General features: G+C 46.4%; 1 protein-coding gene across 1 annotated transcript in view; it reads right to left on the bottom strand.

Annotated features, from left to right (window-relative positions):
- Positions 1-13,561, bottom strand: part of LOC147684822 (cytochrome P450 3A21-like) — a 295,556-nt gene that overhangs the window by 162,225 nt on the left and 119,770 nt on the right. The window contains exons 5-6 of the mRNA XM_086940697.1: positions 6,874-6,987; positions 1,066-1,154 (exon numbers count right to left, since the gene is read on the bottom strand). Of these exons, the coding sequence (XP_086796823.1) occupies positions 1,066-1,154; positions 6,874-6,987 (203 nt within the window). The remainder of the gene's footprint in view (positions 1-1,065; positions 1,155-6,873; positions 6,988-13,561) is intronic.

The raw sequence follows: 13,561 nt of genomic DNA, 5'->3' as shown, positions 1-13,561 counted from the left end.
AGGAGTAATCGGTTTGAATTACTAGGACATGGTGATGGGTGGTTGTTTGGAGATAATGGTCAGTATCAGGTCCCCCTAGGGGTGCTGAGAATGCATTCTCACCCAAACTGTTCAAAGTGATATGGAACAGGATGCTTAGGAAGTTTACTGCTATCATGCCCAAACTGGCAGAGAGCGGTTTATGACCCCACTAGGGTAAGAACCCGGAGAGGGTGGATTCTCCTCTAAGAGTGGTGTTTACCGTGATTTGTGTGCACAGACCCACTATACAAAAACCCTGTTTGTGGCCAACTAGGAGTAAACAAATGAGTAATTAATTGAAAGTATTAAGTAACACTCGCCCCTTGAACCTGGAAGAGAGAATACTTCAGAGGGGCAAGCTGCCAGGACTTCAACCACAAAAAACAGATTTAGAATGTGAAATGATGAGATTTTAAGGGAGCCCCTTCGACTGCTGAAGAATGAATCTGGAACTTTATGTGAATAGCTTTAATTACGTTCAATGAATAAATGGAATAGTGCACAACATCTCACAGGATGGGCCAATTAATCAAGGAAAGTATAGAGAACTGTATGTGAAAGGGACAATTTTGCTCTTTCTAACACCAATATGTGTAGCTGGAGTCAAGGCACACAAATAGAAATACATTTAAGATAAACAGTGCTGTGAATCACAAAAATGGCCCCTTGTGCATCTCTAAATGCTTGCTCCCAACTCTAGAGGGACATGATAGTCCAAAATTGTGAATAGTGGGTTATGTTTGCATCCCTAAGTCAAAAAGATAGGTGCATAAATACTTTTGTGAATCAACCTCAGAGAACATTGAGTAAATCACATCAATTCCCCCTCAACTCTCAATAGGCATACAAAGCTCAATGTTGCTCCCAGCCTTAGATCCCAATATTTCCTACACACTTTCAATTCTCGCAGAACCATCACAATTCATCACTTTATTGCAAACCTTTCAATTCACAACACAGTTACAAACTACACCTTTCCTCCGACAACTCTCGGTCAATTTGCAGCACCCCTGCCAAACAATCATGCTTTCATTTCCCACTTACTGTTTCATATCTAAGGGTTCATCTTGTTCTGTTTTTTTCTGAACATTTTTTACCAAGGTTTCTCCCAAATTCTTTATAATTGGAAACATCTGAAAATCAAGAAATACAAATTATGCTGGATAGACATATTCAAAATATCAGCAATTTCTGGCAAACATCCCCAGACCTTCCTTTCAGTAACAGATCATCCATCTTGGTCAACCACATATCAGAGCTGGACTAGAAACAGCTGATATGGAAACCCAGGGGCAAAGGCAGAGTGATGTAAAGTAAAACTTGTATGATTTACTAATATTTTACGCAAGGCTTGAGTTGAATAGAGGTATAAAAAATGTGCCATATCTGCTATGATTTGGCACATTTCTCCTCTACACCAGCGGTGGCACACTTTTGTCTGCCATGCACCAAGTACAAGGATGTGTGCGTTCTCTACGGTATAGATTTTGAAGAGGAAGGGTATAATTTCAGAACAAACATATCTTTATAAACTTCTCCTGCCTTGTATGTGTATTTCACAATGCAGCACATGTGTACATTTAATACATATCTCCTTGTCTGCCTCAAGGAAAAAAAAGGTTTTAGCTCAAATTCCTATCTATGAATGTTAGTAGATTGGGATTTTCGCCAAAAATGCATAGGTGGTTGTGCGGTAACACCCATGTGGCAAGGATGTAACACCCAATTGGCATAAAGTAGCACATAGCTCAATCTTGTGTTACTTTGGGGAACTATTCAACGTAAATCCAGGTTTGTGTTGGATAGTAAGTCCCACTCAAACCCTTTGCTCCAGGTTGCATCACTGTTGTGACGCAAGTCCAGCGCAAAGCGTTAGTAAATCTGGAACTAGATATTTAGGAGGGTGTTTGTAGGAAGCCTTGTGAGCAATGATGGAGAATATGAGCTAACAGTTTATTCTATCCTGAGTACTAAGAAGAATTTGAAGGCTTGAAGTAATGCATTCTCTGACAAATAATTCTCAAAGCAAATACGAGGGTACTTGTTAGTATTTGAAAAGCAGCTTCTGAAATTCAGATTTAGAGTTGTTATTCGAAATTTTGGTGCATGCAGGGAATGTGAGCGTAAGTATGGATGTCTGCCATCCCTTGCAGGCATACAATCTGCATTCTCAGGTAATGTCGTGAGTACTGGGTTCGCAGAACGCCTCCAGCGTAATTATTATTTATGAGGTAGGCAAGATTTTCCAAATCTATAATTTGCGATCAGTCACATCGCAAACTGAAGCCAAGATCACAGCCTAGTCGTAGTGCAGTTTGCACATCTTGGTTTGTGACATGGGCTTTGTACATCTGGACCATTAAAACTAAGGCCCAGATGTTAATTTGAATTTGTGTTGGGGTCACGCCACCTTTGTGGCACAACCGTGACGCATAATCATTGTTGGCATTTACTAAGCAATGCAAAGACACTTTGAGTGGTGTAGCAAATACCCTAAGCAGCCTTGAGTTACTTTGTGTCAGGTAGGCGTTACATGGGTGGTGCATGCGCATGCCCATGCCCATATATCCACCTATTTATTTTGAAACAAACCCAGATTTACAAAGGCTTGTAAACATGGGTTTGCACCAAAATGGCGCGCCTACCCGACAAGGCGTAGTGAGAAATATTTTTATTTCTCCTTGTTATGTCCTCTTTCGATCTGTGCTTGTTAGAAATGGGCTTTATAGTTGGCTTGGGTTTGCACTGAAACCAGGCTGAACCCACCACTCTATTCAGGGTAAGTAAGTTAAACATTAGAGATAGCCTGTGCTCACCCCTGATAGCTTGGCGCAAAGCAGGCAGGCTTACCAACAGAAGCAATGTGCAAAGCGTTTGCACAACACACTCACACCAGTAGCCCAATGAATACAGCACAAGAGACTCCACACAAGATTTATAAATATATATATATATATTATATTGTGCATAGACCAAAAGGACATGTTTCATCAATGCTGTGCATATTATTACTGTCATAAAATAGTACTTGTTACCCTAACCCACACTCAGTAGAAACTACAGAAGTGTACAACATTCTCTTTTAAATCGACATGGACATAGATAGCTTTCGTTATGTTCACAAATTAGTGCAAAACTATGCACAAGTATTTTGCAAGTTATCACAGTATATCAGTATAACCTTGTTATCTGGCACAAAACAAGGTCACAATGACATAAATCAACCAAATATTTCACTAGCTATCAGCCTTTAATGAAAGAAGACCAAAGCAGGGCTGGTTAATTTATGAGCATTTCTTAGATTTTCAAATACAGCACTACACCACCCTTGGAGTCCTCCCCATGTATAGGATGAGGCAGGAGGCTGCCCTCAAACGCATGTGACAGCCGCTGATCAAAATAGCCTTTTCTCCAGAAACGCAAAAGCCGCTCTGAAGGGCAGAGAGTCTGGGTCCCTCCACCACCTCTAGGACCGCCATGTGGAATCGAACGCATAGCAACCTGCTCAGGAAGTGGGGGGGTGACTTGGTAACTCCTGCTTGGTTGGCAGGAGTGATGAATTCAGGGGGTCGGGATGCGTGTCCCACGAGGTGTCTCTCAGTGGCACAGGTACTGCGGCGTCTTCTCCCTCATATGCTTCTGGTAGTGCTATGATTAGCACAGGAGGCGTACACACCCTCCACTCTCGATAGCCTGAGAGGCGCAGCAAGTACGGAGCATTAGTCCACACTCCTGGTGATAATGCACCCTCCTAGAAGGCGTAACGCTGGAATTCAAGGAAGGATGCTCTTTAGGAGAGCCAACTGGTGACAGATACACTCCTGCACAGGGGAGCATTGTTACTGGTGGCAGGGTACAAATGAGCAGCTCACGGGGTCTTTCATGTCCCTGAGACATTGGGGAGAACAGGGGGCAAGCCAGCAAGCACTTTGAGATCCCTGGGGGCACATAAGCAGGAAGGCAGCCAGCAGGCCAGCACACAGAACCAGGTTGCAGATTGGCAGTCCCTCCTGCAGTCAAGCCCACAGCAAGCAGCAGTCCAACAAAGCTAAGCAGTTAGGAAAGTTGCAGTCCCTCCTGGTAGCACAACAAATATTTCTGGCAAAGTGCAGCATGTAGAGACAGCAGTGTCTGGCTACAAGTCCCACGTAGTGTCTAAAATCATGGGGTCAAAGATCCTGCACTTATACTCGAAATGTCTTTGATGGAGAGGTGACTTCAAAATACCTTAGAAGTGCACAACACCCTCTTTCAACTCCAGCCCTGGCTCCAGACGATCAGTAAGGGGTAAATTAGCCCTTTGTGTGAGGACAGGACACAGTCTATACAAATGTAAGTGTGCCCAACCTCCCTCTGTCCCAGCCCAGGAAGACTATAAATATCCATATGTAACCCTGCTACACCCAACCCTTCCTGTGTGATAGCAAGTATGCACATAGTGTATCTGTCAACCAGGCCCAGGCATGGATTGGAATCAGTCTGCAAAACACCAAGAGTCATGCGCACAGAGAAATGCCCACTTTCTAAAAGCGGCATTTTTTGAATTGTAATAAAAAATCCAATAACACCAGTAAGCCGAATTTATCACCACTATTCCAACAATACCAAACATGACAACGCTACTCTTTTCAGATCGAGAGTTACCACTTAAACATATATAAGGGAATTCCCAAAGTTAGCCTAAGAGAGGAGTAGGCCTCACAACAGTGAGAAACCAAATAGGCCGTTTGTCAATAACAGGACATGCCCCAAAATAAAGGAACATGTCCTACCTTTAACCTACAAGGCACCCTGGCTACCTAAGGCCTAATTTGGTGATGACCTATACGTAGTAAAAGGGGAGTTTCAGGCTTGGCAAGTAACTTCAAATGCTATGTCAATGTGGCGGTAAACTGCGTTCGAAGTCTCTGCAGTGGGAGGCCTGACCCAGGTTTGGAAGGATACTTCTGTTGTTGACACAAGCAGGTTCACTAGTAGCATTTAATGTACAGGCCATGGTTATATTAGATACCATTGTTCAAGGTCTTACAGGTAAATTATATGCCAAACAGGTGTAAACCACTCATTCCATGTTTAAAGGAGAGAGTGCGTGCTCTTTAGCACTGATTGGCAGTGGTAAAGTGTCCAGAGTCCTAAAGCCAACAAAAAGAGGGTTAAAAAAAAGGAGGAAGAAGGCAAAATGTTTGTGGATAGCCCTGCAAAAAGGGCCAGGTCCAAAAGTACTACATTCTGCAGCATGTAGAAAGAGGAATATGCCTCTAAAGATTGTTTTTGTGCAAGAAGGAATCTCTTGCCACACAAAAACAATCCTGCCCATAATACAGGTACCTTTGCACTATGGTACAAGTGTGCCTGCATTGGCGCTGGTCATCCCACAGTGCACCAGCGGAAGAAAAGAGCAGCAATGCACCATATAATTGTAAATGCGGAGCATTTGTGCTCTCTCCTATTCACGCAACACAGTAAGTGCCCTTGCTTTCAAAGATTTCCTGAAAGCCAAAGGATTTGGCATTGATTTGAGATATAAAGAAAGATTGTTCCAGGCTTTAGCAGCTCACAGCACAAAGCCTCTTCCACCCCATGTTGATTGCTTAAAACTGGGTAGACATCAGTTTGGCAGAGGCAAAGCTCAAGGACCTTGCTGGAACATACCATGAAAACTCGCTTAAGACTGGGTACTAACTCCAGTTTAGCAGAGGCATAGCTCAAGGATCTTGTTGGAACATACCCTGAAAAACGTTTCTTAAGAAAATCCGGTCCTTGGTCATGCAGTCCTTTGTATACTATACAAAGTACCCTAAAAATAACCCTCTGTCTCACAGGGAGCCAGTGGAGCTCTCTTATAAACCATTAAGGCCAAACTCAGTGCTGATCATCAACTTGAGCAGTTCCCACCAGGTTTTCTGCAACCAGGGGACGTTTGCTGATGTCTGAATGGGGAAGAAGGGTGTGGTCCTTCCTGCTGATACTTGTGTATCAGAGAACTGTCTGAATTCTTTCGGAATGTCCTTGTACTGAGCCCAGCCAAAATAATCTGCAGTTAATTTTCTCGAGTCTGATGCAACAGAGTTGTCTTGTTCTTTAGTGGATGTTGGAACACCTCTGACAGATCTTCTCCAGGAATGACCAGGGTCACGTTGCTCACAACCACTCGTGTTGAGAAACGGTCCGCTCGCATTGAGAAACCTGCCGCTTGAGAGGCAGAAAGGAAGCAGCACTCGCTTGCGCTGTACATTGTGCTCTTCGTGATGTTTGCATTGTGCGTTCCTGCACCTGGTACTGAAAATCACTGCAAACTGCATTTATCTAACACACTCCGCCGCTTGTGGAGCTTCCCATAACACGGCGAAGTTTGTTTGCACTTTGCGGAGTTCTGCATAGCGGAACTCCACGAACTCCGCTCAGGCTAAATCAACATCAACTTTTTCAATATTAACAAGGGTAATGGCATTTACCAGCCTGCCACTCAGCTGAACAGCTTGCCCTGGGCCAGATGCCTGTGCCTGGTGGGCACAAATTCAAAGTGAATGCTTTTGAATTGGTATACAACCTTTAGCACGCATCTTTTAGCACGCACTACCATTACCACGCATCTGTTACAACGCATACCATTACAACGCATAGCTCTTTGAGGCGATCTGGCTTAGGGAATGGCTAGTGAATAGGTTAATTTAATATCCAATAACCTTCCCTAGTGTCCACGGGGACTGGTGTTGGAATAGTAAATTAAACTATTCACTATCCAGCACCCAAAGCACTATGCGTTGTAAAGGTATCGCGTTGTAAAAAATGCGTGGTAATGGTATGCGTGGTAAAAGTGTGCGTGCTAACATCATAAATGTTTCTTTTTACCTCTTTTAGTTTTCCACTGGTGAAAGTTGGGGATAGCACTGTACGAATCCTCTTCCATTGATCATCTTTAGCAACACTCACTGCATCTTCCAAGGGTCCGATCAAGCCAAAATTCTAAAAAATAGATATAATACAATGAATCATTATGATAAAAATTACTGAAGGAAAAATAAAAGTGCCATTAGACACATTACCTCTACAGGCATGCAAGTAACTATTGCTTATTGCCACAGGAGTTATTAAGTTGCAAAAAGTGGTATCTCACAGAATATTGCATGCAAAATATCGAACTAAAATACTTTTGGAGAGAAATATCAATTGTTGCAGAATCTTGAAGGTAAGTACATTTAGACAGCAGTAGATTCACTCTACTTAAATCCACGTATATGTAATCAGGAACACTCTGATCACTCCTGTCCTTCTCTGCAGAATTCTGTGGCTTGGACCCTCCGACCTGACTCTTCAACTCACAACACACTACCCCACACAGCTACGTAGCAAGATGCCATTCTCATCTCCACTGTTGTGTTGTGTGTATTTGTACAGTGCACTAGCACCCGGGACGGTATCCTGGTCCTAGTCTGAACTGAGCCCCTGTTCTGAGTCCATTCGTTAACAGCATCTGACACATTGGCATTGTTTGTGGGAGTCAGTGGCTCGGCACCCCTGTTATTTGAGCAGGTACACAGCACTCCTACTCCATGGTGTCCATGAGTGTGCAGCAGATTGCCACTTGAGTGGTTTCATGGGGGCTGACCTGTGTCCCATAGTCAGGACACAATGGTCAGAAGGGCACCTACTCTCCACAGAAGGCAGTGGGCACATGGTGCCTTGGGTGTTGTAACCCATACAAAACATAACAATTTGACTGCTCACTTTTGCCCACTTCCTGGACCTCTGGGGCCTCATTTATGAAAAGTGACGCATCGCTGCGTGAAAACAGCGATGCGTCACTTTTCACTGCGCCCTCCTTGCGACACCAGTGATGCGTCATATTTACAGTATGAAGCATCATGGCGCAAGGAGTTACAGATACGTCAGTATTTCTGACGCATCCGTATGGCGCAAAAGTGACGCATTGCTGGAGTGTGTCACAAAAATTACGCAACTCCAGCAATGTGTCCTTTCACATGCGGCAAGCCCCGTGTGAAAGGGCCTGCGTCAGTCTTACGTCTGCTGTGAGGCAGGCATTAGAAAATGACGCATTTGTGTCCTAGAAGTGGCGCAGTGAAATCTTATAGATTTCACTGCGTCACTTCTATGACACTTTCTTGCGTCAGAACGCCCACCCTGCATATATTATACCTGGTGCAGGTATAATGTGGCGCAGGGGTTTGCAAAGTGACGCATCTACCTAGATGAGTCACTTTGTAAATATGATGCAACAAGGCACATTTTTTACGCTGCTGTTGCGTCACAAAAAGTGACGCACTGGCGGCATAAAAGTGACGCACGGCCTCATAAATAAGGCCCCTGATTTTTACTTGGCAGGTGACTGGTGAAGGTGGCAGTACTGAGAAAGAAAGAGGAGGTGAGTGCAATTTACTTATCTTCAGAGAGCCTGAACGGTTGTTTTATAACCGGTTTCACTACCGCTTGATGGTTTGCACTGGATTCAAGAGGTTTAACATCGTAACCACTGCTTATACCATGGTAATGTTCAATTATCAAATACCTAATTTTAGCCCAAGGATATTCAGTTGCCAGAAACACACAGGTCACAATTCAGCATTGTCAAATAGATTGCAGCTATCAAATAAGTATTTTTAACTCATCGTTATGGTGTGAAATTGAGAAAATGAGATACGCCTCTTACCCTGAGATCAACTTCACTCCGATTAAAATCAAAGGGGACCTCATGGAACTACCCAACCATTGTAGAGGTGGTGGTAATCAGCCACAGGAGAAAACATAGCCACTGTCCATTAAACCCTATTTTAACAGACTAAAAAGCAGTGAAGAAGAGAAACTAACAAAAGTGACAATTTCTATAATACTAACCACTCTAACTAGTGACATGCCTCAATCAGTGTCACAACATAGCATCATTGAAACGATTTCACAAATTTAGTATAATAAACAGGACTTGGATACAATACCCATGCTAGAACTGTCATCAACTGTAGATCTTTCGATAGACCTACAATAGAGGACAACATTTTTTAAACTGTTCAGACAGTGTTGCTCTGAGTGAGTCAGATGGCATATTATTATAGGAGGTGGACTATTCACAGCAGAGTGAAAAAGGTGTTGTGGGGCTCGCTCCCAACCCACCTAAATCACTGTGTGGCAACATAATAACATCTATTAATTGTGTGCTGCAATGAACGCACTAACAAGGCAGTCATACAAACTAGGGCTTCAGGCGGACCAGTTACAAACTTTGGGCACCTGCATTAGTAGTTTAGACAACAAATCAGTAATTTGGAAATCAATTTATATAAACTAATAACTACACACCTGTGGTATGCGCTCTAGTCTTTGACGTGTACGCGATGACGCGTCACGCCGAAGACTGGAGCGGTAGGCGCATGCATGCGCAGAGATGCGCGTAGAAAGGCACGAACGATAGGAACTGGACATAGTTAGACGCTCGGCGCCCTAAGCTCTTTAGTACTTTGTATGACTAAATAAACCTGAGTTACTTACCTCACACTGGCTCAGCGTGTACCTGTGGGGGGAAGCAAGGAACATTACAGTGGCGACGAGGCTGGCATCCGAACACCACCAGGCGCAGTGGACGACAGCAAGCACCCTCTACAACCCATACACACGAGCCAGCAAGGCAGGACACCTACAGGAAGAGCAAAGGGCGTGGCAGCAGCGCAGCAGCACGGTACAGACCCTAACACCAACCTTATAAGTCAGGTTAGTGCTGCCCAAGACACCAGGAGCCCTCAGCCAGCAACCTGGCAACCAAGGGAGCCACCCTCAAGCTAGAGGACGGGGGGGAGACCGAGCATACCACGCAAAGAGCGAGGGACAATACCCCAGGTAGCCCAAGGGGCCAAGGCGACACGGCAGAGAGCGCAGGAGCATCCGGTGAGCCTACCCAACGAAGGGCCCAGGAGGGAGACCCTAGAGGCGACGTCAGAATGGCAAATCAAGCTTCAGCCCTGATGGCACCCGTCCCTTTCCTACCCAGACCGGGAGAACCCCAATTAAAATGGGAGGACTGGAAAGAATACTTTCTCAATTACATTGAGGCTCTCGGAGATGAAAGTGAAGGAGAATACACGCCAGAAAGGAAAAAGAGACTGTTGCTCCACAACTTAGGCCCAGAAGGGGTGAGGGTGTTTAAGAATCTGGTACCCAAGGAGAGGGGTGCAGCGGAGACAGATGTCTTTATGAATGCACTGGACGACTTGGACAGCCACTTCCAACAGAGAAAACAAGAGGCGGGAGAATCCATTGATGACTATGTGGCGGCACTCCGACGCCTGGCTATCACGTGTCGGTATGGGGCTCTGCAGGATGAATACATTAAAGACCAAATCGTGATGCACACCACCAGCAGAGCGGTCCAGGACAAGTTATGGGCGATGAATGAGACAACCCTTAAAGAAGTGGTAGCGATGGTCAAGAAGGCAGAGATGTCTAAGCGAGGTGCAGACGCGGCGAAAAGGGAAAGTGGACCGAGGCAAATGATTAACAAGATTGATGAGGCACCACAGTCCAGCAAGTCCAAAAGCACTTATGGGGACCAGAGGAAGGACACAAGAGGGACTGGAAAACAGACGGCCCGCTCCAGCCCTGGGAACAAATTCGCGTGTTACAGATGCGGCAGTGCAGCGCACGCGGCTCAGGACAGACGCTGTCCCGCGTTCCGCGCCAGGTGCTCGTTCTGTGGCTTGACCGGCCATTTCGAAAAGGTGTGTCGGAAGAAAGGGTCGAAGTCCACCGTCAAGTGTATTGACTCGGCCACAGCAAACTTGAGCGAGGAGGAGGACCCGGATGAAGATGATTTGGTTCTGTGCATAGAGGACCAGGTGCTGGATGTAGCAGGGAAGCGAAGAGATAAGCCCCGCACGGACATGCTCATCGGGGGTGTGACGGTACATGTGGCCGTCGATTCAGGGTCCCCCTGGACCATCGTGCAAAGATCGATATGGGAAGAGGACTTCGCACTGGTTGTGGGGCCCGACCTAATGCCGCCGGACATCAGACCCATCTCGTATACAGAGAATTCCATCCGCCTGGTGGGGTGCCGGGACTTCGTGTTTGAATTCAGAGGACGGTCGGCCACGTGCACCCTATACGTAGCGGAGAAGGGCCCATCGGTGCTGGGATGGAGAGACGCTGGAGATCTCGGCATCATACTCAATCCAGGAGGGAAAGAGCAGATACTGTTAACGGATGAATGGCCCCTCTCGAAAGATGAAGACTGGAAGGCGGCATACCCCAAGGTCTTTGAGGGCACGGTCGGCAAACTGGACACATTCGTACATAAAATGGTCCTTAAGGAGGGGGCAGTACCAGTTGTCCATAAGGTCCGGAACATACCTATATCCACGAGTGAAGCGGTGCAACAGGAACTGCTGAAGTTGGAAGAACAAGGCATCATCGAGCCAGTGGACAGTGCGGAATGGCTATCGCCCTTGGTGGTGGTCAAGAAACCGAATGGTAAGGTCCGGCTCTGTGTGGACCTCAGAGAGCTCAACAAAAACCTCATCGTGGAGAAATTCCCGCTCCCCAGGATTGAGGAGATGCTGGCGAGAACGAAAGGTATAACCCACTTTTCCACAATAGACCTCACGTCAGCGTATTACCAAATAGAACTGCATCCGTCAAGTAGGAAGTACACATCCTTCATAACGCCCTTCGGATGCTACCAATTCCGGAGGATGCCCTTTGGCTTGGCATCCGCCGCGGCCGTTTTCCAGAAGCTAATGCACAGGCTGTTTAAGGACATCTCGGGGGTGCAGTATTTTCAAGATGACATTTTAGTGATGGGCTCCGACAAAGGAGAACACGATAAGAAGCTGCATCGAGTCCTAGGAGTGTTGCAAGGGAAAGGCTTGACGGCGGAATGGAGCAAGTGTAGAATTGGTACTCACTCAGTGACCTACTTAGGACACGAAATAGGAACACACGGCATCTCGCCGAAGGAACAAAATGTGAAGGCGATAAGGGACGCCAAAGCCCCAGCAACCAAAGAGGAAGTGCGGTCATTCCTTGGAATGGCCGAGTATTACAGCAAGTTTGTCAGACATTTTGCCACTCGAACCTACGGGATGAGACAACTAATCAGAAACAATGCAAAGTTCGAATGGGACGCAGAGGCTCAATCTGAATTTGAGACGATAAAAGACTGCATCAGCCAAGCTATCCCACTGCAAGGGTACGTCCCCACCGGCAAGACCATAGTGACGACAGATGCAAGCGACAAGGGCTTGGGGGCTGTCTTGGCGCAGGAGAGAGAGGATGGATCCAAGGAAACGATCAGTTTTGCGTCCCGTGCGCTGTCCCCGACGGAACAAAGGTACAGCGTGATTGAAAAGGAGATGCTAGCGGTCACGTGGGCCTTGAACAAGTTTCGGCAGTTTATATGGGGCACAAGATTCAAGCTTCAAACGGATCACAAGCCACTCATCAAAGTGTTGACGTCCTCGGGCCATGACACCGCGACCCCAAGAATCGCCAAAATGACTTTGAAATTGCTGGATTACACCTACGACGTAGAATATCTTCCAGGTACGCAAAACAAGGTGGCTGATTACCTCAGCCGGGCTGCGGCGATGGAGGAAGCGCCGGAGGAGGCCCCGGACAAAGAGGAGATGGTGGCCAGCATGGAGGATCACGAGATGTCGATTAGTGCACAGGAATGGAAGGCGGCCTACGAGCTAGATGAGGAGAAGGTGGAAGTAAGGAGACACCTCACTTTGGGCTGGCCGGACAAAAAGAAGCTCACGGAGGGAGTGCGAAGATTCTATGAGATGAGAGAGGAATTGTCCTTGAGCGATTCGGGAATATTCTTGTACAGAGGAGAACGAGTGGTGCCCCCAGTGACACTGATACCCAGGCTGTTGAAGCTACTGCATGAAGGACATTTGGGCATAGTGAAAACCAAGGCGCTGGTCAAGCAGATGTATTGGTGGCCAGGAATGGATGCCCACATAGAAAGACAAGTGCGTGAGTGCGGGCAGTGCCAAGGAGCGGACAAGGTGCTCCGCCCACTCAGACCTGCATTGGGGAAGTTTGACACCCCGCAAGGCCCCTGGGAAGAGGTGGCAATAGACATTCTGGGGCCCGTCCTAGACAGTAGAGGTGTGAATAAATACATATGTGTGATAATAGACAAGTATTCCAAATGGCCTGAAGTGGACATACAAGAGTCAATGGACACTGTCACGATATTGAGATTCCTGACCGCGGTGTTCCTACGAGAGGGTATACCCAAATCCATTCTCAGTGACAATGGACCGCAATTTGTATCGGACAAGTGGGGTCGATATATGAAGAGGAACGGGATCGAGGTGAAACACACAGCCGTTTATCATCCGGCATGCAACGGCCAGGTCGAAAGGTTCAATCGGGTGCTCATGGGCTCCATTCAGGCAGCCATATCACAAGGAAAGGACTGGGAAGTGGAAGTAATGAGCATGCTATGGGCCTACCGGATCACGCCCTCAGTAGTGGGGTACAGTCCGTTCCAAGTGCTAAGAGGACGGCATCCCTTCACCCGGGA

Source organism: Lissotriton vulgaris, chromosome 10, assembly GCF_964263255.1.
Source record: "Lissotriton vulgaris chromosome 10, aLisVul1.2, whole genome shotgun sequence".
Lineage (NCBI taxonomy): Eukaryota > Metazoa > Chordata > Amphibia > Caudata > Salamandridae > Lissotriton > Lissotriton vulgaris.
This window is presented reverse-complemented; position numbering and strand designations above follow the sequence as displayed.